The 24,603-nt window shown below is 36.0% G+C and overlaps 1 protein-coding gene across 4 annotated transcripts in view; it reads right to left on the minus strand.

Moving 5' to 3' along the window:
• Window positions 1-24,603, minus strand: part of LOC148955734 (uncharacterized) — a 122,904-nt gene that overhangs the window by 78,976 nt on the left and 19,325 nt on the right. For all 4 annotated transcript variants that reach the window (XM_089103829.1, XM_089103812.1, XM_089103820.1 and 1 more), the window contains exons 2-3: window positions 12,492-13,114; window positions 196-297 (exon numbers count right to left, since the gene is read on the minus strand). In XM_089103829.1, the coding sequence (XP_088959955.1) occupies window positions 196-297; window positions 12,492-13,082 (693 nt within the window). In that variant the 5' untranslated portion in view covers window positions 13,083-13,114. The remainder of the gene's footprint in view (window positions 1-195; window positions 298-12,491; window positions 13,115-24,603) is intronic.

Genomic DNA, 24,603 nt, shown 5'->3' on the forward strand with positions numbered 1-24,603 from the left:
ATATATATATATATATATATATATATATATATATATATATATATATATATATATATATATATAACAGACTCGTAATTTTTGTGTTTATTCTAATTATCAATTTTTGCATCTATAGCTATTTTACGTACAAGCCTATATAAATTCATCAAATTATAATAGAAAGGACATTATTTCATTGAAAAAAAATTGACTTACATTTGGCTTTGTGTAGTCATAATCTCTACCTTCTTTGCAAATTAAATGACTATTATGAGCAATTTCTTGAGTAGGGCTTTTCACAGCCTCGTTTCTGTAATTCTGGAAGGGGTAAAAACGTATTTTATAAGAAAATTCATATACACTAAGAGTTAAAAGCAGTTCCTAAACAATAATAATAAATTGGGTGCGAATTGTCATAAAATTTTAAAATGCAAAAAAAAAATCACAAATAAAATTTGATTTCATTGCGATATTGCACCGGACAAAAATCCCGGCTTGGTATGGGAAGACCAGGATGGTTTTGGACTGTGTCCCCAGTCTACGAGAGGCCCCAAGAGGAAGACCCATTGACGTAGCATCCATATAAAGTCTCAAACTGTTCCTGCTTGTAGGCAATGCTATTCTTCCGCAGTTAAAAATTCTGTATACCATTGGGATTTAAATTAATCATTAACAATTAATGACATTTCATGCAACTTTTAAAAATTAAGAAAAATTAAATTAATAGCATTTAGACAATCAAAACTGACCCTTAATAAATGCAGAATTACAGAGCTGGTCTAATACTACAAAATAGAATAGGAATACAGAATACTACAAATAGGATTCGTTTAGGTATATTCAGATCATTATCAATGAGTTGTTGTTTATCATTAGCGTTTTGATAAACATTCCAATTATGAAAAAAAAAGTACAAAGCAAACAGACAAATCCACAAAAAGGATTTTTTTATCACCAGTGAATAATAAAAAAAGCACATATTTTGGCTCAGACCACTACTGAACACTGTTGACTGCCAAAAAAAAAACTACTACTACTACTAACAACTCATCACAGAACCAAGCCGCCTGAGGCCAACACAGCTACGCATGCTCCTCCTCCATCCCAATCTATTGAAAGCCTCCCTTTTTACACCCTCCCATAAAGTTCCCATTTCCTTTAAATCTTTCTTTATGACGTCCTCCCACCTCAGACGAGGACGACCTGCTTTCCGTTTAGCCCTAGACGGTTGGCCGAAAAGAACAACTTTCGGCAATCTATCGTCCTTCATCCGCAAAACGGGCCCTAGCCACCTCAACCTTTCTTTCATTATAGCCCTAGAGAGCGGTATTGAACCACATTTTTCGTATAGTCTATTGTTTGAAATTCGGTCAGTCAGCCGGGTACCCAGAACAATACTTAAGGAATTTCTCTGGAAAACATCTAGCAAATCTTCATCTGCTTTTCTGAGCGCCCATGCTTCAGAGCCATATTTGACCACTGTCATCACTGTAGCTTCTAATATTCTAATCTTTGTTTGCAGACTTATCTTCCTATTCTTCCAAAGTTGTTTTAACTGTGAAAAAACACCCTGAGCCTTGGCTATTCTACTTTTAACATCTTCACTGCTCCCACCATATTTACTAATAATACCACCGAGGTAAATGAAGCTGCACACCAGATCAATCTTTTCATTGCCCAGCTTCACCTTTTCATCTTCCCTTATTCCTAGTCTTAGTCACTTCGTATTCTTAACAACAACTTTCAAACCAATTCTAGCGCCCTGTACTCACTAAACCTCGTGAAGTTCATTGCTTTTGCTTACACCTCCATTTAGGTTGCTTAAATCATCAGGATAATCTAAGTCCAGGAGACTTTTTCCTCCCCATTTGATTCCGTGGTCTCACATTGCCTTTCCTGTGCTTCTTAAGACAAAATCACTCAAAATGATCCATATAAAGTGGGATAGAACACAACCCTGTCCAACCCCTGATTTGATACAAAATCAGCTGCTAACCGCATTTGCTGCTAACCTTAACCTCAGCAGTGTTATTCTCGTAAATATCAATAATCACTTTAATGTATTTGTCTGGTATAGCACATAAGGATAAAACCTTTATTAAAGCTCTTCTATCAACAGAATCAAACGCTTGCTCATAATCTATAAAACCGATTACCAAAGATGTTGGACAACTCAGGCACTTCTCAATTATTAGCCTAAGAATGAAAATTTGGTCGACAAATCCTCTACCTTTTCTAAACCCGCACTGTTCTTCTCTTAAAATTTTGTCTACGGCATCTCTCAGTCTAAAAAGTATCATATTACTAAGTAATTTACTACCTACAGAGACCAGACTAATGCCTCGATAATTACCACACTCACTTTTATCCCCTTTCTTATAAAGTGGCTTAATTGAGGTTTCCCTAAAATCGTTAGGTATTTCCCCTTTTTCAAAAATCATATTTATAATCTTCAGTAACTTATTTCTAACGTCAGAGCCACCATATTTAAGAAACTCATTTACCACCCTATAAGCACCTGGGGCCTTATTATTTTTTTATCCTTTTAGTACTGTCGCTAATCTTCTTCACAAAACAAATCTTCCCTCACATCCAAGGTATAAAAATTGTTTTCATTTTCCTCTATATCTTTTCCTGCAACTCTATCTATGTTAAGCAAATTCTCAAAATGTTCGGCCCATCTCTCTTTAGTTCTTTCCTTATCGCTAATTGTTGCCCCATTCCTATCTTTAACTGGGCCAAGTCTGGATTGATTACTCCCTCTCAATTTATTAACAAGCCAGTACAATATTTTACTATTATTTCTAGCTGCATCTTCCAGATCCTCGGCAATTTTATCCATGGCCTCCACTTCACACTTCCTTAGTTCATATTTTAATGCTTTCTCCACTTTCTTTACATTCCAAAAACCTTCACATTCCACTTTCTTACCAAAAGAAATAAAACCTTCTACAAAGAAATAAAAGGAAAAAAACTACAAAGAAAAAAGCTAATTGTCCTGCTATACTTAACAGAATGTTTGCAGCTACAACTGCAACCTAGTAAAGAATGAACCACGGCCCATATTAGCCAACAATTTAAAACACTGTTTAGCGAGAAAAAATTATCATTTGTAGCTGATTCAGAAATGGTGACCAATTCCGTGTCCAGGGGGATACAGGGTTTGAACCCCACCAGAAAGTTTTGTCCGAATCGTAAAAGAGTAACAAAAATGCATAAAAAAAAGTTCAGATTAATTTTTCAAAGTTTTTTTACCCCCCCCCCCAAATAAAAAAATTTCTAACAGTGAATAACAAAAACAAAGACAGATATTTCGGTTAAGACCTCTGCTGAGCATTCGTCAATGCAAAAAAAAAAAAAAAAAAAAAAAAAAAAACTACTACAAAGGAAGAAACTAAGCTTCGGATGTACCGGTAATATAAATAAGAATAAAAAAGTGATATAAAACTAAAAACAAATGAAACGATCATTCAAGAAATTAATTTGGCATTATTTCTAAAGTCACTACAGGTATAGTCAGTCAGTTGATTTGGTTTAACATCTTTTTTTCATAATGAGAAGGAATAAGAAAGTTTTTTTCAATTGTATTATTAAATGATTATAATTACCCATTTATTGTCGACACTAACATTACCTCATCCAAACAGCAAAAATCATATGATGATTCACTAGCGGGGACAGCCAGAACAGCAAGAATTCATAGTTTTTATTTTTAGACTTTGAAAAATCGTGTTTTGAAAGTTGAGTTTGTGCAGTCTTTCTTCCAACTATTGTTGACTAATTCTAACAATAAAATTTTCCACACAAAAATAGGGCTTCTTATACGCCACTACCAAGTCTCAATTTGTTTTACTTTTGTTATTCAGAGGCTGTGAAATGTTCAAAGTTAATTTCATTTTTGAATGAAAGCGGAATGATAATCTTGATGGTTTTTCGGCCCTCAACACTTTTGAATAGCCAAAACTTTAGTTATATTTGATGAAGTAGTTGAAATAAAACGAAAAACACATACGTACAATCCTTGCTTTAAACAGCGATACGCTACTGGGGATGATTTTACATATGATAATTTTATAAAAATATACTCAATAACCATGATTTCTCATTATAAAAGAGATGGTTAAGTTGTCTTAACACAAATTCAATCAAAAGATGGTACATCTGCAGCCAAGACAGGATTCAAACCCCATCAAATTTTGAATGGCCGTTCCATTCGTGTTTTGATCTTCAGTCACTTTTTGCCTTCGTTATTCATGGGTTGAACTAACCTCGTTACGGTCTTGTCTTTCTATGTACTTTATTTTGTTTTTTATTATTTTTTTGCTTGTCATGCATAGCAAGTGTGGTCTAAGAACCTTTTCTCCGTTCTTAAAGCCTCCAATCATCCCCTCTTTGAATTCTATCTTCAATATTTTCTTATACTTCATGTCAAACTATTTACAGTTCACTTACAAACCTTCCAAAAAATCCATAACAGGTTTCTTTATTTTTGTTGTTATAGAAATCCTTTGTTTTTTATTCATTAGCCTACAAAGCTTCCAAATCTATTCAAAACACAAAAATTCCTTTACTTCTTGATGTACTTAATCTTAAACAACTTAAACAATTACAGATAACAATTTGGCATTATGCCATTCAAACTTCAAACTATTAGATCCTTGTGTTGAAAGTTTAATGAGGCTGAAATAATTCTTCAATTTCCTTTCCAACCAGACAAAATTTAGAGAAAAAGCATTTCTGTTTAGAATCTTTTTTGAAGCAATCTTTAAATTCCTTCAAAATCCATTCTACCAAAAATACAATAACATTGAGTTTTCAGAAGCACTGGTAGGTAGTATCTGACGCAATCGATTGAGTTACATAATAAATCTAATATTGATTTAAACAAACCAATATTAAACTTGCGTTGGTCAAGCTCTACTCAACTTTTTGAGAATTTTTTCCTTCTTAAGAAAAAAGAATTAAAAAGAAGCCGAATTAATTATTTTAGATTTTATAAATTTTTGTTGTTTCTTTCACCTTGGACTAAAAACTGGGTTCTTATGAACAAATTTCTTGTTTTTGATATGACTGTAAAACTGGAAGCACTACACAGAAAGCTTTCAAATACCGCTTTTATCCGTTTTTCTCCGCACATCACCTTATCAGGTTTTTTAAGTAGTAAGTTATTTTTCCTTAATTTGTTTGTTTGTTTTCTCTCTTTGGTTACTCCACATTTTTTAGTATTGTAAAGAGTGATTAAAATCAAATAATGATAATAATAATGACAGCTTGCGTCCATATTTCGGAATGTTACTGCTTATTAGATTCTACAAGTTGAGAGTTTTTCTTCTTCTTTTTACCCACCTTTAATATAATTTCTCTTTTGTTTAAGTGTCTTTTATATTTTATGAGGTACTCTGTAACTGGTTCCCTTTGATTTCTATATTGATTTGTGTTGTATTTTTATGTGTTTTTCTTTGTGTTACTCCATGTATTATACCTTTGTATAGTGTGGGTTAGCAGTTTTACATTAGTGAAAACAAGGCACTTGTACTAAAAACTCATCAAACATCCAGGAAAAATCTCAATATAGTATCAGTTGAGCTGACTAGTTTAGGTTTGATACTAAGAACAACGTTTCTTCCTTTTATATTTATTAATTAAAAAAAAAAAACTTTCCGAAAAATGAGTTTTTCAAAGAAAAGTAAAGACCATTTTAAACTTAAGCTCAGCAGATACAAATACTTGTTAAAATTCAAACTCAAAACAACCCTAAATTACTATTAAAGAATACATGAAACCAAAAACGAACAGAAATTAGATAAACAATCAAAGCAAAAAACATACAACAAGTAATAATATAAATGAATAAATAGATCTTAAAGCGAGAAATGCTCAGATTGAATATGAAAATAAAGCTTAAAACAAAAAAAATTATTATGCAATTGAAGTATAAATCTTAAAACAAGTGAAACTTAAATTGAATATGCAAATCAAGCTTGAAACGAACAAAAATCACTACAAACAAGAGTTTGGGTATCACCTCCTTCTCTCACTGTAAAAGTCTAAAACCTACTGCGTCATTGCGCTTTACTGAAAACCAATTTTATTACAAATGTTTTCGTGTGTACTTAATATTGAAAATAAACATTAAAATTATAGTAAAATTTCGAACTGATGAGCTTTCAGCAATTAATATCATTATACATCAAATATTCAGTTTAATTTATTAGTTCTTTCTAAAGACGAATATAGTTTCACTACAAACAAGAGTTTGGATACTGCCCCCTTCCTTAACTGTAAATAAAAAGCAAAAGCCTACTGCGTCATTGGCGCGTAACAGAAAACGAATTATATTACAAATATTTTCTTTTTTAGTTCTTACAGCATTGAAAATAAAAATAAAATTACAGTGAAATAAATTCTTGTACCGATGAATCTTTCAACAGTTAATATCATTATACATTAAATATTCAATTTGATGTTGTTTATACTTTCCAAGACTGTTTAAGACGCATATAGTTTTCAGTAAAGCGCCAATGACGCAGTAGGTTTTAGACTTTTACAGTGAGAGAAGGAGGCGATACCCGAACTTTTGTTTATAATAATTTTTGTTCGTTTCAAGCTTGATTTGCATATTCAATTTAAGTTTCACTCGGTTTAAGATTTATTTATTCATTTACATTAATATCCATTGTATGTTTGTTTGCATTCATTGTTTATTTAATTTCTGTTCGTTTTAAGTTTCATTTATACTTCAATAGTAAAATATTTTTTTCGTTTTAAGCTTGATTTTCATATTCAATCTAAGCATTAGTTGCTTTAAGATCTATTTATTCATTTATATTATTGCTCTGTTGTACGATATATTTTTTGCTATGATTGTTTATTTAATTTCTGTTCGTTTTGGGTTTCCTTTGTTCTTTAATAGTAATTTCTGGTCGTTTTGAGCTTGAATTTTAACAGGTATTTGTATCTGCTGAGCTTAAGTTTAAAGCTTAAGCTTATTAAGTTATTAAGTTTAAGCTTAAGTTTAAAATGGATTTTACTTTTCTTTGAAAAACTTATTTTTCGGAGTTTTTTTAAAATTAATTTTTGTTCGTTTTTTATTGTAAAAAGTTTCAAGTTTTTAAAAATTCCTTATTTCAAAATCAAACTTAAAAAAAAAAAATTAAATGTTTATCAAAGTGTTAAAACTAATATCACAATAACAATACCAAATTGAAAAAATGGGGTTATGTCAAACTCGGAGTTTTTATTATCTAATGTTTGGAGTATTTTTAACACAATGGCCATCGCAAAATTTTTATTATATGGGTTTGGGGAAAGAAGGGCATGGGTGGGGGGGGGGGCTAAGTTCCCTTTGGTCTCTTTTGACTCTTTAAAAGGGAACAAGAACTTTCTATTTTTAATCAAATGAGTCCTCTGAATTTTATACGAGCATTCCTTCTATAAGAACCATATACTACCCTAGAGTATAACTTATAACGCCTTTCCCTGGGCTCTGGGGGGTTTGTATCGACCCCGAAGTTTTAATATCTCATGTTTGAACTATTTTTAACAATATGGTCACCTCAAATTTTTATTGGATGGGTTTATCCATCCGATAAACCCAAAGGCGTGGAGTGCGGGAGGGGCTAGTTGCCCACCAATCTTTTTTTACTCTGAAAAAATTAATTAGAACTTTTAATTTTCATTCAAATGAAGCCTCTCTGAAGTTTATACGAGCATCCTTTCATAAGAACCATATACGGCCCCAGGACATAGCTTACAATGCCTACCCCCAGGCCCTGGGGGGTTGTGTCGACAACATATTTCTTTTTATCTGACCTATAAACTATTTTTTTTTTAAGTTATCTCAAAAGATGTATTGGATGTGTTTGGGGAAAAAAGGGCGTAGCGGGGGCTAGAAGCCCTCCGATCTGTTTTGACTCTTAAAAATTGAACTAGAACTTTCAATCTTCATTCAAATCAGCCCTCACTGAAGTTTATAAGAGCATCCCTTCCATAAGAACCATATATGCCCCAGGGCAGAACTTGCAACGCCTGCCCCCGGGCCCTGGGTGGTTGTGTCGACACCGGATTTTTTTATCTGACCTTTCAACTATTTTTAACAAAATGGCTATCTCAAAATTTTTATCGGATGCATTTAGGGGAAAAGGAGCATGGGGGAGGGATAGTTGCCCTCTGATCTCTTTTGTCTCTAAAAAACTGAACTAAAAGTTTCAATTTCCAATCAAATGAGCCCCCTCTGAAGTTTATACGAGCATCCCTTCCACAACAGCTGTATATGCCCTCCAGGCATAACTTACAACGCTTACCCCGGGCCCTGAAGAACTGAGGAAATAGGACGTAGAGAGGAGGGGGCTAGTTGTCTTCCGATATCTTTTGACTCTTAAAAAGTGAACGAGAACTTTCAATTTCCAACCATATGAGCCCTCTCCGAAGTTGATACGAGAGTTCTTTCCATAAGAACTATATATCCCCAAAGAGCATTACTTACAACGCCTGCCTCCGGGCCCTGGGGGATTGTGTCGACCCCGGAGCTTTCATTATGTGATCTGTGAACTATTTTTAAAAAATGGCTATCTCAAAGTTCTTATTGAATGGGTTTGAGGAAAAAAAGCATGGAGGGGGCGGGGGGGAGGGGGCTAGTCGCCCTCCAATATCTTTTGACTCTTTAAAAGTGAACTAGAACTTTCAATTTCCAATCAAATGAGCCCTCTCTGAAGTTTATACAAGCATACCTTCCATAAAAACCATATATGCCCCCAGAGCAATACTTACAACGCCCGCCCCGGGCCCTGGGGGGTTGCGTCGACACAGGACTTTTTTTTATCTGGAGTCTAAAAGAGTTTTTGTTATTTGATCTTTGAACTATTTTTAACAAAATGGCTACCTCAAATTTTTTATCAGATATATTCGGAGAAAAAGGGCTTGGGGGTTAGTTTCCCCCCGATCACTTTCTATTCTTAAAAAGGACACTACAACTCTCGATTTCCAATCGAATGAGCCCCCTCTTAAATTTATACGACGACCCCTTCTATATGAAGTGCCTCTGAGAAAACAATGGAGTGTGAGAGGAGGCTAGCTGCCGTCCGATCCCTTTTGACTCTTAAGAAGTGAATTACAACTTTCAATTTCCAATGAAATGAGCCCTCTATAAAGTTTTTTCAAGCATCCCTTCCATAACAACCATATATGCCCCCAGGGTATAACTTACAACGCCTAGCACCAGGCCCTGAGGGGCTGTGTCGACACCAGAGTTTTTTGTTATCTGAACTTTGAACTATTTTTAACAAAATGTCTATCTCAAAATTTTTATCTGATGAATTTATGGCGTGAAGGGGGGGGGCTATTAGCCCTCCAATCTCTTTTGACTCTTAAAAAGTGAACAAGAACTTTAAATTTCCAATCAAATGAGCCCTCTCCGAAGTTTATAGGAGCATACCTTCCGTAAGAACTATATATGCCCCCCACAGCATTACTTACAACACCTGCCTCCGAGTCCAGGGGGGCTGTGTTGACAAGGGGGTTTTTCTCGTCTAACCTCGGAATTAGTTTTAATAAAATGGCTATTTTAAAATTTTTATCGGATGGGCTAAGGGAAAAAAGGGTGTGTGGAGGGGCTAGTTGCCCTCAGTTATCTTTTGACTCTTAAAAAGTTAACTAGAACTTTCAATTTCCAGTCAAATGAGCCCTATCTGAAGTTTATACGAGAATTCCTTTCATAAAAACCATATACGCCCCCAGGACAAAACTTACAACACCTACCCCCGGACCCTGGGGGTTGTGACCGGAGTTTTTGTAATCTAATTTTTGAACAATTTTCAAAAAACTGGCTACCTCAAAATTTGTAGCGGATGGGTTTGGGGAAAACGGGCGTGGGGGGGGGGGGGGGCTAGTTGCCATTAAACATCTTGACTCTTAAAAAGTTAACTAGAACTTTCAATTTCGAATCAAATGAGCCCTCTATGAAGTTTATACAAGCATCCGTTTCATAAGAACAATACGGTACATGCCTTTAGGGCAAAACTTAGAACACCTTCCCCTGGGCCCTGGGGGTTAACTGACACTGTTTTTTTTTATCTGACCTTTGAACTATTTTTAACAAAATGTCTATCTCAAAATATTCATCGGATGGGTTTTGAAAAAGAGGACGTGGGGGAGGGGGGGGGCTAGTTGCCCTCGGATATCTTTTGACTATTAAAAAGTGAGATCGAACTTTCTATTTCCAATCAAATGAGCCTTCTCTGAAGTTTATACGAGCATTTCTTTCATTAGAACCATATATGCCCGGGGCATAACTTACAACGCCTGCCCCCAGGCCCTGGGGGGGTTGTGTCGACACCTGAGTTTTTGTTTATCTGACTTTTGAACAATTTTTAACTTAATGGCTATCTCAAAATATTTATTGGATGCATTTGGGGGAAAAGGGACGTGGGGGGGGCTAGTTGCCCTCCAATCTATTTTGACTCTCAAAAACTGAACTAGAACTTTCAATTTCCAATCGAATGAGCCCTCTCTCAAGTTTTTACGAGTATCCCTGCCACAAGAACCATATATTCCCCCAGGATATAACTTACAACGCCTGTCCTCGGGCCCTGGGGGGCTGTGTCGACCCCGGAGTTTTCGTTGTATGGTCTTTGAACTATTTTTAAAAAATAGCTATCTCAAAGTTCTTATAGGATGGGTTTGACGAAAAAAGGGCTTGGTGGGGGGGATAGTTGCCCTCCAATCTCTTTTGACTCTTAAAAAGTGAACTAGAACTTCTAATTTCCAATCAAATGAGCCCTCTTTGAAGTTTATACAAGCATCCCTTCCATAAAAACCATATATGCTCCCGGGGCAAAACTTACAACGCCTGTCCCCGGGCCCTGGGGGGCTGTGTCAACACCGGAGTTTTTGTTATATGATCTTAGAACTATTTTTAACAAAGTAGCCATCTCAAAATTTTTAGCCAATGCTTTTGAGAAAACAGGACGAGGGGTGGGGGGTTGGAAAAAGAAGGAGTGGGGGCTGGTTAACCTCCGATATCTTTTGACGGCTAAAAAGTGAACTAGAACTTTCAATTTCCAGTCAAATGTGCCCTCTCTGAAGTTTATACAATCATTCCTTCCATAAGAACCGTATATGCCCCCAGGGCATAACTTATAACCCTTGCCCTGAAGACTGTGGGGGAGTGTCCTCTCAAAGATATAATTTCCAGAACTTTCAACTACGTTGAACAAAATGGCTATTTCAATATTTTGATTGGAAGTGTTTGGGGAAATGGTGGGCGTGGAAGGGGTGTTAGTTGCATTCCAATCACTTTCGACAATTGAAAAGGGCACTAGCCATTTAAATTTCCAATCGAATAAGCCTTTTCTGAAGTTTCTACGACAACACTTTCTATAAAAACCTTATATGCCCCCAGGGCATAACTTAGAACTTTACCCTAGGGCTTTTGGGGGGAGGGGAGGGGGTTACCATCCTCAAAGACCTAATGTCCAGAATTTTCAACTAAGTTGAACAAAATAGCTATCTCAAAATTTTGATTGGATGTGTTTGGGGGAAGGTGGGTGTGAGAGGGGGGTTAGTTGCCCTCCAATCACTTTCGAACCCTTAGAAAGGGCACTAACCCTTTGGATTTCCAATCAAATGAGCCCTTTATAAAGCTTCTACCACAAAGCTTTCTGTAAAAACCTTATGTAACCCCAGGCCATAACTTACAACCCGTGCCCTGAGGGCTTTGGGGGAGTGTCCTCCTCAAAAACATAATTTCTAGCTGGAAATCAACTACGTAGAACAAAATGGCTATCTCAGAATTTTGATTGGATGTGTTTGAGGAAATGTTGGGCGTGGAAGGGGTGTTAGTTGCCCTCCAATCACTTTTGACCCTTAAAAAGGGCACTAGAACTCTCGATTTCCAATCGAATCAGCCCCTTTTGAAGTTTATACGACGACCCCATCCATATGAAGTGCCTCTGGAAAAAAATATAATAAATAACAAAACATTGGAGCTGTATGGCCTTTACTAGAGGCAACGCTATAGAGTTGCCTCTGATGCCTTTTAAATAAATAGAGAAATTTGTTTCAGCAACATATTTAGCTTGCACTAACACACAAACAACACCTCAATTTAGCAGGAGGGAGGAAGGCAACACGATACTTTTTTATGCTAAATTTTCCCTGTTTTAATTGTAACTTTTTTTAATGTTTTTTTTTTAGATTGAATTTCTTAGTTCTTTCGGATATTCATTTTTTAAACTTCATCTTAGGTATGGTCGTTTAGACTCAAATTCATTTCCAAGTTTATTCATCAGTTTTCATAGGATGCCTTAGTTTTTTTTAATTAATAGGCAATCAGACTGATATTTCACAGTTGGTACAAAACATGTTATGCCTTATTGAATATGTTTCTTTAATTAGCTGTCTTTACCAATAAATTAGAAGTATTTCATGAACTAGGTGGTAGCTACTAGGTTAGCTACCTAATAGGCTAGCTGACGAGCTAATAGGTTGGAAAACGACAATTGAGATGAACTTACTAGAGATTTTGTTGCTATAATATATTTCTCTTGAAAAGGCAAGGGACTAAGGGTCTCATCAGAGTTACGTGAAGGGTTATCATTGCCACAAGAAATAGATGACCTCTCCCGTAATACATCTTGAGTTATAACACTAATTTCTAAGTCTGCGTCAATCTTTCTTCTTTTTACAGGTGGTTTTGACAGTCCAGTGTTTTGAGAAAGACAACTAGGATCTACACTATTTTGAGATGATGCTCCACCAGTAGCAAGCCCTGAAACTTTTAGCATATCAGCTAATTTTAACAGAGAATTAAACTGTGCTTGTGTAACAGACACTTCTCCCATGTACATGAACTTCACTAAAGCTTGTAAATCAGAAAACTTTACATCTTTCAGAATGATAATGGGTTGAGATTGAGAATTACTAACAAGTATATTTTCGAAGTATGAGCTGCATGCAGACAACACCAGTCTATGACATTTTATTATCTGATTATCGCATGATAGAGTGACATCTGTAAAATGTTCAAGATTCAGAAGTGCAGCAAAGCTACCTTTATACACATCCGTGTAGTTATTCCATTTTAGACATAGCTCTTTTTGATCCATTGAAGATATTTGCAGTCAAGATTGACCAAATACTGAAAGAAGAAGAAAATTAGCTTACCGTATAATAATTTCGTACTTTAAAAAAAACTTCTTATTGTCCTAACTAAACGAACCATGTGTTTCAGGAGTGGTTCTAAAGGAACTGGGATAAAGTCCAAACTTTAGCGTAAAGAGCGAGGTGTTGAGGAGGGGGCAACACCCCTCATATATGTAATAATCTAAGTTCATATTAAGTTTTACTGTTGCTCCTTACTTTAAGTTGAAAAAAAAACTTTATTTTTTTATTTCATTTCTGATCTTTTTTTATATAACGCCAGAAAATCTGGCTTCACCTCCACGGAAAAATCTCCCCACCCTACGGAAATATCCCCTAGACAAGTCAATCCCGGCAAAAATTTACCACGGGCAAGAACCCTTAACATCTCCATGCGTAAAATTGACTCCGCAAAGAGAAAACAGGAATTCTGGCAAATTCCCAAGGGTAAAATTTCCCCTAAAAGGTTCACCCCCTGAAAACTTCCCTCTCCATAACAAATTCTCCCCGTAAAGAATTCCTTCTCCTTAGTAAATCGAGCCCCCCCCCCCCCACACACTCGAAAAATATACGCATACTTCCCAATAACAAATACTATATGTAAACAATGGGCAAAATTTGTAACTTAAAGACCTTCCCCCATGGGCTGTGGGGGGTCATGTTATCTCCATATTCATAATTATTGGGCTTTTCAGCTATGTTGAACAAAACTGCTATCTCAAAATTTTGATGGTGATTTTGGGAAAAAAATAGGCGTAGGAGGGATCTCGTTGCCCACTGAGTTGATACGACCAACCCAGCAAAAAAACTCGAATCTGTGATCTTTCATCTGTCAAAAATTGCAAAACTCCACATTTTTGAAGATAGGAGCTTGAAAAGCTTCACGATGCACTGAATCTGACGGTTGCGATGTTCATTAAGATTCTTTTACTTTTAGGGGTGTTTCCCCCCTTTCTTAAAAATTTGCCAAATTTCCTCAGGCTCTTAACTTTTGATGGGTAACACGAAACTTAATGAAACTATATATAGAATCAGCATAATAGGCCGATCCTTCTGATATATCTATTGGTATCAAAATTCCGTTATTTAGAGTTCCAGTTACTATTGAGCCCTGTCGTTCCTTATTTACAGTTTGTTACCACGAACTGTTTGAACACCATTACAACTGACAGCGAAGATTTGTGTTTGGTTTTAAAGTAAACTCATGTTTAATTTGCAAGTTTGTAAAATGATCAAATCAGCTAGCATATTGTAAAATCCTTTCCTAAATTTGACAGACCTAGTGTTCCAATGGACGAGTTTAAAGATAAGTTATTGTTCCTATATTAGATCCTTAATTAATTACTATTGTCGTGTTCAGCATCCTTATTTCGCCAAAGATTAGCTCTCTAAAACAGCAACTATTCAAAAAAGGCATGTGGTTATTATTCGTGATTCTACTTTCATTGCTAATAAGGATGGCTTGAATAGCTTCATATGACTTCCATAGAGATGAGACAACACAAATCTACTATGGATATTGGACTGAAATGTCTACTGTCATTCTCACTGCTAGATCGTCCTCTTTACCAAGCCAACGTAAAAAATAATAGAATATATATATATATACCAATATATATACATATATATTGTTGGGGTTCCACCCCTGTTTCTTTTCTTTTCAGATAAATGACCTCTTTTCGTTCCGTAATTATATGTGCTTAGATTTGCCTATGGTATAATTTTCAATGACAATTTAAAAGTCTCGTTGCTAAGCTATAGTTGTTGCGCAATAAGTAAGCTTTGAAGTAAATTCATTTTGTACTTCCTAGTTTGAGTCATTGAATAATAGGGCTGGGAAAGTAGAATTGGTTTAAAATGGGGATTGAGAGGATTAGCTGGGCCAAGCGAAGGTCCACCCCTATGAACAGTTGCTGTAAAGAATAATATATTTGAGTGGATCTGCATTTAGACCCCGTTCGGGGAAGCATATTTTTTTTGTTATTATAAGTGACCGTTGGAAGAATACAAGTAAGGTATTTTCTACAAACTGTGTACTAGTTTTCCCGGAACCCAGGCAGGGTAGGAATAGAGTTACGAGATACCGTCATTATTATATTGACCAAGGGGTTTGTTACCTCCAAGGAGAGAGTTGGAGGTTTCTAGTGGTAACCCAAGGGCGGGTGCATTTGGCTTTAGAAAGTGGTCATTTGACCACTCGATGGCGTTATCATACCCTGGGACAGGGTATACTGTAAATAGGGTAGTACCAAACCCGATATTTGCAGAACCGGTGTGGTAGGCGCGGACATCACATTATAATTTGGGGCCGGGGCTTTCCCCTCCAATAAGCGGTGACACCCGTACTTTACACACCCAATAAGTGGTGGCAGCAAGGAAAGGTCCTATCAGTAAACCTGATAGTAAAAGAAATCCGCATTTTCGAAGAGACAAGTTGAGCTCGCCTACATAGTAGCCTATTGTGGTTACATATCAAGGGCGGATCCAGGATTTTTTTTTGGGGGGGGGGTACTAATTTTTGACTCAGTTTTTGACTAATTTTACTGGTTTTTACCTAGGTTTTACTAATTTTCTACTTATTTTCGACTCGGGCAGAAATTTCGAGGGGGGGGGTTCTAACCGGGTAACCTCCCCCCCCCCGGGCTACGGCCTTGTTACATATAAAGTGAAAAAAAATACGGAATCAATTAATAGAATTATGAAGATCTATTATGTGCTGTGCCTTGTTAGATCATAATTGGAAAATTTACGAATCAATAGATCGCGCAACTAATTAGTGTGCAAAAATATAAGGCTAATTGACACGCAGCAATTTTTCGCGAGAGACCGGAAGTTACATCGATAAAAGAATTTTCATTTAGACTGAAGAGGTAATTTAAGTTAACGGAATTTTGAAATTATGTCGGACAGAGATGAGATTAACTCAAGACCGAGAAGGGCGAGTGAAGCCCATAGAAAAAGTAGGAGAATAGGAAGAAAGGCAAATATGGTGGCCTTTGAGAGAGAGAGAGCTCCGAGAATATAAGGAAAAAATGTAGGCTGAGAAAGATGAAATTAGAAAGAATAGAAAAGAGGACGGAAAGGCGAAAGTAGCCTATAAAGAAAGAGACAATGAGGATAGAGAAGGAACAGATTCAGAAAATGAATTAAGAAGAAATGATGACAGGCGGAACCAAAGTATTCCGAGTAGAAGGAGCAGTGTTGAATCGAGATCTAGCAGGAGCTTGCGAAAAGGCACTCAAATAGATATGACACAACAACTATTAAATTTCATGGAGAAAGATAGATTAGCCAGAGAACAAAAAGAGGAGGAAGATAGCAAATAAAGAGAGAAAGAGAGGATAGCCAGAAAGCGAAAAGAGGAGTAAAATAGAAAAGAAAGAGAGGATAGCCAGAGAACGAAAGGAAGAGGCAGATAGGGAGGATAGATGAGAACTAATGCAAATAATTGCAGGGAAACATTTTCAAACGTATAAGAGAACCGCATGGGTTAGAAGCCCGGAAAAATATACAGCTTCGCTGACTACGGGGGAAGGTGAACCGGCCCATAAAACAAATTGGGAGGCTGTGCCACCCTGTCGGAAAAGCGAAATACTTGATACGCGTGTTCGAGAAATTGATAATCCAGAGAAACGGGATGAAGAAAAAAACAGACAACATAATATTGAAAATAAGACGTGCGAAAATGATTTTTCAGGAAAATTTGCACATAATAGAAAACTTGAGAACACTTTTAATGAATATGAGGCACTAACAAGAGCAGGCCAAAATGAAACACTGATTGTGCCAAAGAAAAATGAGACAAAATTTATTGTACGCACTTTTCCTCGCAAAGTTTAGGATATTTTAGTATAATATGAAAAACCAAATGTCGGAATTCAGTTCCCATTTGATAACGAAATATTTGTTTCTGCGGTAAAAGTAAAGTGAACTAAAAGAGAGAAAAGAGATATTAAACGGAGCTACAATGAAGTAATGCAGTCAAATATGGTGGACACTGGAGTCCAAATCAGATTTAACGATGATTTATTATTTTGCGCGAATGATAAAATTGAGAAAAGTAGAGATGAAAAGAGGAGTGTAAAAACGAGACGAAATTTAGAGATTCAGCCTGAAATGACGAAAAAAAAAAAAAATGTTGGATTGGCTGTACCTTGATAGCATAAACAATAGGGAGAAAAATGAAATGCTGGATGGACTGTGCCTTGATAAAATAATTAGCAGGGGAGAAAAGAGGTCCAAGACCCAAACGGAATAAAACAAGATAGTTACAAAATAGAGATGAACGACCTACAACGGGTTGGGGAAAAGTTGGGAGATATTTAATGTCGAGTCAGATTGGAAAAACTTGGGAAGGAATCTGAGATTAGTATTATCAACTCAAAAAATATGTCGATCCTTTATGAGGGGAAGGAATCCCTTGGGGAAGATCCCCTGTGGGAAGTTGCGAAAGATAGCCCTTTTCCTCAATGCACAACTGGCGGACAAGTTGTGATCCCTTTACCGAGATTTCTCCTCTCTGATCTGGAGTCCTTGGGGGATACTCTCTCCCAGTCACTTCAAACTTCACCCAAACCTTTCTCCAGTAACCCTATTCATAGTTGTTATTCTTCATGGGAACCGACAATTATTTCCGGCCAATTGTATTCAGTGGGAGATGTATCCAAGTTTCATCTGCAAATAAAAGCAATGCATAGTTTTCAGTTAATTATTTAAGGGGAGGGAACCCAGAAAAAAGACGACTTGGGACGTACTATGGATGTGTTTGCAGTCCCAGTATTTCCGCGGTTCGCTAGTGTAAGTACAGGTCTAGGCTGAGGCCGTCTGAAAATATGTCCCAAGGCCCTTTACTTTTTATTGAGCCCTGAAGCTGTTTCCCTCGATGGAACTCAGAAGTGTAATTGCAGCCAATTTTTCATGATGGCTGGCATCATCAAATGTGCCAGAAACTGACTCTCTGCTCCTCTCAAATGTAAATTCGTGAGAGCGAGAAAATTTGTGTTTTTGATTGGGCTGCGCATAATCATTGTCTACGAATCTTGGGGACTTCCACTTTCAAAACCTAATGCGGTTGCTATACGATTTAGACCATGGTGGTCCTACAGTAGAGATGTGTTGATGACGACCGATCCAGAGCCAAGCGGTGCAAGTAGTAGCACAGACACTGGTGGAAGAGACAAGGAAAATGGATTTTGTAAAGTTGAAGTTATGTGTTTATGTTTGTAAGGGTGGACCAAGGTAGTAGCGCGTGGCCAGTCATTTATCTTATGGGGGGAGGTGTTGGGGTTCCACCCCTGTTTCTTTTCTTTTCAGATAAATGACCTGTTTTCGTTCCGTAATTATATGTGCTTAGATCTGCCTATAGTATAATTTTCAATGACAATTTAAAAGTCTTGTTGCTAAGCTATAGTTGTTGTGCAATAAGTAAGCTTTGAAGTAAATTCTATTTTGTACTTCCTGGTTTGAGTCATTGAATAATAGGGCTGGGAAAGTAGAATTGGTTTTGAATGGGGATTGAGATATATATATATATATATATATATATATATATATATATATATATATATATATATATATATATATATATATATATATATATATATATATATATATATATATATATATATATATATATATATATATATATATATATATATATATTCTATTATTTTACGCTAAAGTGTTGTATTGTTTTAAAATATAAAGTTGCAAGACAGAGTCAAACTTTAGTGTAAAGAGCAATGCGTTGAGGAGGGGACAGCCCCTTTCTTATATAGTAATTTCTGTTTGTTTTTTAAGTTTTAATGTCGCTGTTTACTTTCAGTTAAAAAAAAACTTGCTTTATTTATTTAATTTCTGAACGTTTTTTAATTAATACAGCTCTGATTTTGGCTCACTGTACATGAATAATTAAAGCAAAATTTGCATATTAATTTTTTTACTTTTTTTTCGCTAAATGGCTTTCTCGAAATTTTGTTCTGCGTAACTTAGGCTACGAATTAACTTACGTAACGAACTTCTATATTCGTATATTTTATTACGTATATTAGGGGTTCGCCCCCTAGTCAATACCTGGCTCTTTACGCTAAAGTTCAAATTTTGTTCCAATTCTTTAATCATGACCCCTTAATGACAAAGGCCGTTAATTAGCATCAATAGCTCTGATGACAGTACAAAAAGAAACTTTAGTGCACAGAGTGAGGTAATTACTAGGAGACAAACCCAGTCATAAACGTAATAATTTCTGTTCGCTCTAAGTTTTGATGTTGCTTCTTTCTTTCTGTTGAAAAAATAGTTTTTTTTATTCAATTTCTGATTGTTTTTTAAATAATGATGGGAAATCTGGTGCCCCCTTCATAGCAATGTCTCTTCCCCATAAAAACTTCCTCCATGGAAAGATCCTCCCACTTAACCTCCAACCCCCCCCCCAAATACCAGAAAAATCCCCCCTGAAAACTTCTGTATACTTCCCAATAACCAATGCTATATGTAAACATTGGACAAAGTTCATAACTTGCAGCCCTCCATCCAGGGACTGTGGGGGATTAAGTCGGCCTCAGAGACACAGTTTTTGTTGTTTGGGGTTTGACGCGTTTGACCACTAGGTCATATGCGTTCGTATCACTCAATTGTTCTGTGCCTTCTGTAATCACTAGCTTGCTTGGGCGTCACTTTGGTCAATATTCACTGAACCTGATCATGTATCACTTATCTTGCTATTGGTAGGGGGTAATTCACCTGCAGCAACTGCCTGCATTGAAAAACAGGAATCAAAATAATGCAACTGTGCTTTAGTCATACAGCAATTAAAATACCTATACAACACAATTATAATAAATAATACATTTTCACATTATAACCTATTACATACCTCCATATATAGAAATTTAATCAGATAAAATATGAAAAGATAGATAAGGATAATAAAACAAATAAAATTGAAAAAGGATAACTCTAAAATAAAAAATTATGGGAGGGGCATCAAGGCCAGCAAGATTCAATATTATAGAACATCTAACATTTATCTTGCTTATTTTAGGGGTTAATCCCCATCAGCACCTGCCATCAATTATGAACAGGAACCAAAATGATGCAAATACCTTATCAAACAGCAAAATACAAATTTTATACAAATCAATTATAATAAATAGTACGTTTAGCCTGTAACCTGTCACCTAGATCAAATTGTAATCAAATAAGGCAACTCTAAAAAAGGAAACATGCAGAAAAAAAAAAGAATTCAGAGAACCAAACCAGTATTCTTAACAAAATTACTTAATGAGTTTGTGCTTAGTCAACTATGCCAAACCCAAGGGAAAACAATGGAGAGATAATGAGTCAATTGTCTGAGAAGGAGCCAACCTAGGTCTGGCCCTAGGTTGTATTTTAGTACCTTCTGGGCTGGGTACAGATTACTTTCCTTTATGCTTCCTTGCTGCTCTGCCTGGGCTGTTATTACCTGCTGACATTGTGGGAAGGGATGAAATTTCTCTACTTAGGTTTTCAACTGTCTTTTTTAAGTTACGTATTACGTTATTAAGTGACTTATTTAGGCTATTTAGGTCGGGGCTGCTGGTATCTGTTGACACTGTAGGAAGGAATGAACCACCTCTATTTAGGCTTTCCACTGACTTATTTAGGCTACAGACTGTATTTTGAAAAGGTCTTGGTGTTAACTTCGAAGGCAGTTCACAAATATATGTAATAACCTGAGTTAGATCAGAGATCTGCTTTCCAACACCTTCAAACATGGCCATGTACCTCATGTTGAGTTCCTCAGCTGGAGGTTGATTAGGAGTGAGTGGAGGGAAAGAGTCTGTGTGTACTATGGGGATGTGTTATATATGTTTAGAAAGTCCTTTCTTCAAAACCTCAGCAGCAGTCCTCATGGGGACATTATTGGTGATTAGAGTAACTTACACTTGCTTTCTCCTCTATGAATACTGGGCACTCCTTGGCATTAGCAGCATGGTTACCATTGCAGTTAGGGCACTTGAGCATCTAATCTTCCTTTAGTGTTTTAGATTGGGGGTATTCATCAAGGGTGTTCTGTCCACTACAAAGTAGACATCTTCTGCCTCTGCAGCAATTTAAGGTCATGTGGCCAAAACCTTGGCAATTGAAACATTGAATTACCTGGGGGATAAACTGCTTAACTGTATACCTTGCACGCCAAACAGAGATTTTCAGAGGGAGCTGAACATCCCAATTAAAGGTGCAAAGCAAAGGGATAATTGATGGGCTAGGATTTTTAAAGGCCAATGTCACTTGTTGTATTCTTTCATCAACTTGGACCTCCTTGACAAAATCATCTTTTCTGTTTCTGATTAAAGCAGGGTTAGAGCTAGGACCAAGCACAAACTTTACCTTACATCCATTTACTGCTATATCTGAAATAGAAAGTATAGCAGCAGCTACTGACTGGTTCACAGCTATTATGATAATGGAGCCATCTGGTCCAAGTCTTTCTAGCATTGAATCATAATGGCCCCTGCACTCATGATTTTGGAGATGTTGAAACTGTTTTTTAGCAATAACTGTTCTACAGCCTGATGTCAACAGCCTAGGCCTACTGGTCTCATTTTGACCTTCAATACCTAAAGCCAAAATCCTTACACTAGAGTTATTGCGGTCAGAGGTGGCAGGACTACTAACCACCTTGTCAGTCATCTCAAATAAAACCCCAAAGGGCTAAAAAAATTTAAACAACTACGTTAAATCCCAAAAAAGAAATAAATTGTCAAATAAATAGGCTACAAGCAGAGGGGGACCCTCAGTCAATAATAAATTAAGCAAGCAGAATCAGTCAAAAGCAGGCACAGCAAAAAATTTCAAAGCAGGATATAAAAAGGTTTGATAACCACTTTCAAGCAATTGGTAGTTGTAATATGCAGCAATCTGAGAGAGTTTGCGGCAAGCGCATTAACAGTCAAAAGCAAGCCAAAGGCCAAAAAACGCACAACAAAGCGAGTGTACAGGCGTCAGGGACCCCAAAGGGCAGGGCCCCCTACGTTTTAATCAACAAACCGTGACATAGAGCTATCCCTACTAGGGAAATATCAATTATGAATATATTTGGATAATTTCAATTTCAATTCCGAGACATAGTTATTGTATTTTTCGAACATGCTAAACAAAATGGCTGTTTCAAAATTTTGATTGGGTGACTTTGGGAAAAAATGAGCGTGGGAGGGGGCCTAGTTGCCCTCAATTTTTTTGGGTCACTTATAAAGGGCACTAAAACTTTTGATTTCCATTCGAATGAACCCTCCCGCGATATTCTAACACCAATGGGTCGATATGATCACCCCTGGGGAAAAAAACAATTAAACCTACATCCATGATCTTTCTTCTGGCAAAAAATACAAAATTCCACATTTTTGCATATAGGAGCTTAGACTTCTATAGTAGGGTTCTCTGATATGCTGAATCTGACTGTGTGATTTTCATTAAAGTTCTATGACTTTTAGGGGGTGTTTCCCCTTTTTTTCGAAAATAAGGCAAATTTTCTCAGGCACATAACTTTTGATGGGCTAAACTTGATGAAATTTAAATATTTGAAATCAGCATGAAAAAATGATTCTTTTGATGTATATCGTTGGTATCAAAATCCCATTTTTTAGAGTTTCAGTTACTATTGACCAAGGTTGCTCCTTACTTATAGTTCATTATCACAAACTGTTTCATTCATTCTTTTTGAGAATATCTTGCAGTAACCTTGTCAAAAATCTTTTACAGACAGCAGCAGACCCTGTCGAAATATAGATGACTCTGTTAAAACCTCACTAAACATGTAAAACAGATGAGAAACAATTGGTGTCGAAGTTCAAGAGTCATCTGACAAAAACACTTGTTGAATTTACAGGTACTTTCTCAACAACAAGAGATTTTGATGATTATTATTTCAAATAATATTTCACACGAAAAAAAAAACATAAAAAAAGGTTTTTTTAATCATAGTTTTACTGATATGACACTAAATACTAGATTTTTCCATCATCTGAGGAACTGCCACTTGGCCTCATGCCATGTCATATTTTCAAGCATTTGACTTGGTTGATTGCAACATCCTAATCATTTATCACTGAATAACTTTGAAGTAAACGCTCTCTTAGTAAATCCTCTTAGAAGCCTCTCTAAGAGAGGCCTTTCTTAGTAATTTTGTATATGTTTTATTTCCAATAGATCCCAAGTTGTAAAATACAAAAATGTTCTCTCTGATCCCCTCCCTACTTAGTGTAGAATTCCTTAAGAAACCTTGTTAGGACCACTCTTATATCTAGTATTGATTAATGAAATTGGTAAGAGATTCCCTCAAAGGTATTAATGTGTAGATTACCTGCTGATCCTAGAAGTATGTCATAGAAATATCAAGTAGCCCAAACAAAGTCCTGCCCATATTTAGGATGAGGCTAAGAATTTACATACAAATCTAAATTCCACCAAGTCAATTAATTTCTAAAGATCTTAAGTAGGACATGCATATTTCAAGGATTTTAGACTTTGTAGACAAAGGATAGTCAAAACTAAAACTTTTTAAGTGGATTAAAATGGCAGATTAATTTTGAAATGGCCAAGTGTTGACAAATATTTTCACTCTGAACAAGAAAGAAATTTTTGCTGAACCATTAAAGCTGAGAGGAAGTGGCCCATTCCAGATAGCGTTTGTAGATACTATTCTTGTGGCATATATACAAAAATGTGGAAAAAAAGAAAAAAGGCATATGAACTAGGTCAAAAGATTACACTTCATATCATTATCCAATTCCATTCCTATACCTGAGACAATTTTTTCAGTTTTTTGCTTCTACTATCTGAATAGTGTCTTGGTTTACACATTAAACAAAGTTGAAGAGAAACAAAGAAATAATGTAAAAAGAATACGCATGTTGAATGCTCAAGGATCCACCCACAAGCATTCCCCAAGTATTTTTGACACATGTCAAATTGGGTTCCAACTAACATGAAAACAGATAACTTTTTGTTCTGTCAAATTTATAGGTAAAAGCAATCCAATCTCAGAAAATTGGAGTTTTGTATCCTTTTCTGATAAAACTTCAAACTTCTAATCAAACAGTAAGATTCCTAGATGTTTTTCCTACATACTGAAACCCTTTTCAAACTATTTGTTTTGCATTATATTATTATTATTATTGTTATTATTGAAAGTCTTTAAATTAGGCCTTCCAGGGTAGAAAAAGTGTTTTTTTTTTTTTTTAAAAAAGCTGTCAAGTCATTGGTACCTTTACCCTACTGTGATAATGGTACTATTATGGCTAAGTCTATAAAAGTAGAAAATCAGAGAATATTAATTAAAAAATTGAACTAACAAAAGACACTCTATGCATTTAGGTTGTCAATGTTGTGTATCTTAAGAATTGGTTTGTGTGTTAAGTTGCAACTCTCAGAGAATCCTTGAAGGGAAAGATCAATTGACCAAAAGGCAATATGTGCCCACTACTACTAATACTACTACTACTGTGACAT

Source organism: Artemia sp. Qi Xiang Cuo, chromosome 2 (assembly GCF_049724085.1).
Source record: "Artemia sp. Qi Xiang Cuo chromosome 2, ASM4972408v1, whole genome shotgun sequence".
Classification (NCBI taxonomy): domain Eukaryota; kingdom Metazoa; phylum Arthropoda; class Branchiopoda; order Anostraca; family Artemiidae; genus Artemia; species Artemia sp. Qi Xiang Cuo.